Source organism: Dermacentor variabilis, chromosome 4, assembly GCF_050947875.1.
Source record: "Dermacentor variabilis isolate Ectoservices chromosome 4, ASM5094787v1, whole genome shotgun sequence".
NCBI lineage: Eukaryota > Metazoa > Arthropoda > Arachnida > Ixodida > Ixodidae > Dermacentor > Dermacentor variabilis.
The window spans coordinates 29,819,485-29,822,616 of NC_134571.1; the positions used below are offsets into that span (position 1 = coordinate 29,819,485).

Here is a 3,132-nt window from a genome sequence, read left to right on the forward strand (position 1 = left end):
TAAAAAGAACAAAGTTTCTTGGAGGCGGCATCACATGACTCGTAACTCTGTTATACGAATGCGCAGTTCGTTTTCATGTAAGCGCATGCGCAGTCTACATTGCTTCACATGTACAAAACCGATTCAGTGGTACAATAAACTTAGTTGAAAGCTTGCGTTTGGTGTGTCTTCTTCTCTTACGTCCGTGTCGTTTTTTGTTCCGCAATATTACTTGAGTAATGGATTAACAACTTGCCCGGAACGATGCTCTCATTAAATTCCAAGGTATGTCTTGAAGGCAAAGACCATCTCTATAGTGTCGAGTGTAACACTAACAATAAAAGCTATGCGTAATACTGGAAGCAGGCACTTCGGTGAAGTGTTCTCTTGAATGAAACTTATGTGTTCGCAGAAAGCGGAACGCTGGGGATCAATCGAGAGGAAAGATACTTTGTTACATAGTTACGACACACGTGGCGTGTCTTAATCAATACGATAGCACGCCGTTCGAAGGTTGGAACATGAATCTTTATTGCTTCCGTCTCGGAGCGTGTATATGCGGAACAGAGAGGGGGAAATGGGAAAGGGAGAACAAGGGAAGGATATCAAACGATAAACACAAGTGCCGTCAGCGCTTGCAAGGCAGTCTGATTGCGGCTGACGTCACTTTACAACATGCTTGAATGTTGCACATGCACTATTTACCTTTCCTCTCAAGCAGGACTAGCATCACAATCTTATCGGCGATGCTTAGGCCATGCAAAGAGGCCAGCTTCTTTAATTACATAGTGACGTATTCCTGTTCATTATCTGGCCTTGGTTCAGCTAGACGAGTTAGCTTTGAATCCACCGACATAGCGCTCACTTTCATCTGATCACGAGCAACGGCAGCATGGACCTGACCTCTGCTCCGATCAAATTATTCCAGGTAAGGTTCAGGGGCCTATTCTGATTGCTTGCACAGCGGCGACTCGGCTACAGTAAGGCACTGCGAGATGAGAGAATGAGAAGAAAATTTTGTAAAACAAAAATTTACGTTAGTATATATTTGCAAGAGATGAGCCCCAGCACACATACAAAAATTCATCTTCTCAACAATCGACCATGTTGGGCCCACTCGCACGTTTCGTACACTGGCGTATATCATTATTTATTTATTTATTTATTTATTTATTTATTTATTTATTCAAAGTACCTTACACGGCCCGAAAGGGCATTACGTAAAGCAGACGAAGAAGGGCACTATCTTAAGGGAATGCAAAATATACCGGGCAGAGGAGGTAAAGAAAAAGTATCGCACAGGACAAAAATGAAAAAGCAAGAACAGACATAAGCGATTAATGACATCATTGACATAAGACTTCAATGAACTCTGTGTCACAAGGTTTGGATACTAAAGTTTCCTCTCATCATCATTAACAGCGTAACACTCAGCTGCGGATATAGGCCGGCTCCTCCTCCAGTTCCTAATGCAAAACGCTTTTTCGTTAAGCGGATTTTTACCACCAGCACTCAGCGCCGCCGACCGAGGTCGACGTGGGCAAGAGGACCGTGTCACACGAGCGCGTGCTAATGGGGGAAGGTTTAAATACAGTTATGTGTCATATCATTCAGCTTCCATCAGGCCTGCCTTTAATGTGTGCGCACCCACGTTTACGAGCGTACCTCCAGCTCAGTAATTCGTACAGCAGCCTTCTATGCAGGTGCAACAACTTCCTTATCTAGTCGCTTAGCTGTCGCGAGCATTAGAACTTCCGAATGGCATGTCAAATGATTTACGCAGGGCCTGGAACGTGCAAAAGTGGCGTCCACGCGCATCCTTGTATAGGTCTGTTAATTGTTCACGTGACGCAGACTAACAATGTCGGCCATGTGATCGACGACGCAATCGTCAATTATAACTCGCAATGTGAACACAACGGCACTAAAATTTTCTGCCAGAGCCAATCACCACTGGCGGAGGTAGCCTCGAGGGGGGTGGGGGCTCGTCAGGTCATCGGAAGAAAGGGGGGAGGGGTTGTTTGCTGTGCTAAAATTTTCAACTCAGAACTGTCGACATGTGTCGAGAGAACGGAACGGGGAAGGAAGAAAATAAAGCATTGGAGGAGAAGGGTAAAGACAATTGCAGCGCATGACCAGGCGCACGAGACAACACGAACGGGAAGAGTTAATGTTCGCGCCTCTACGTGATTTGAGGAGAGTCTACGGGCAACGTGGACCTGGACGCGGAAGAAATGTCAATGCCCTCCATAAACTCGACTACAGCCTGGGAAGTCCGACTGCGCAATGCCTGTGGCCTTGAAGGGAACAGAGGGTCTTGAAAGCCCGCTGTCACAATTTTAACTGAGGCGTCGGTAAGTACGCAGCATATACGACTCCTTGCGGCGTTGTGAGCTGAGTATTCTAGAAAAATGGGAGTTAGGGTCTCATCTGTCTGGCAGTGAAGGCATCTGAGCGAGCTCATCCAACCCGTCAGGAATACAGGACAGGAGAGAGTAGGCTGTAAATTGGGTGGTGCGTAGAGGAGGAAGCTATGCGTAGAGCGCGGCACCGATTGACTGGTTGCTTCAGTGATTACGCCGTACCCACGCTCGGTCATGGCAGTAAGGGCGCATCTCAATGGCTTGTCTTGTCGCGTTGTGTAACGCAACACAGATGGCTCCATATGAAGGGCCTCCTGGATCGATGAAGAGTGACGCAGCATGTGAAGTTGTTTTAGCCAAAAGACGAGAAGGTCAATACCGGCGTAAGGTAGCCCAAACTGTGGAAGGACGAGACGCTTCGCTCACTTAGACAGTAATTGTTGATGGTTTCTGCATATTATTAAAACGATTACTTTCTATGACTATTTCGATGAATTTTGTTGTGATACGAGTTTACAACGTCGTCTAACCACTTAACAGCGCATAAAAAAAACTGAATCGACTTATATATACATATCCATCTTTGCTGCGTTAAGAGATGTGCCGGTGACCGGCTCTGTTCTCTAAGGAATAAGGCAATGGAACAGCAAATGGTACCTATTTATTCCATGCTGCTGTAAATATACCTCCTAGACGCATAACTTATTTATTACAATGAGGCTGTCTTTGCAATCACAGGAGCTGGGCATTCTGCCGTGCTTCATTTCCTGCCGACTAGAGGGCGGCCGAT

At 46.2% G+C, this 3,132-nt stretch overlaps 1 protein-coding gene across 1 annotated transcript in view; it reads left to right on the top strand.

The window, feature by feature from the left end:
- The first annotated feature begins 813 nt into the window (after positions 1–813).
- Positions 814–3,132, top strand: part of LOC142578856 (cytochrome P450 2A4-like) — a 34,860-nt gene continuing 32,541 nt past the window's right edge. Inside the window, exon 1 of the mRNA XM_075688493.1 lies at positions 814–907. Coding sequence (XP_075544608.1) covers positions 872–907 — 36 coding nt within the window. The 5' untranslated portion in view covers positions 814–871. The remainder of the gene's footprint in view (positions 908–3,132) is intronic.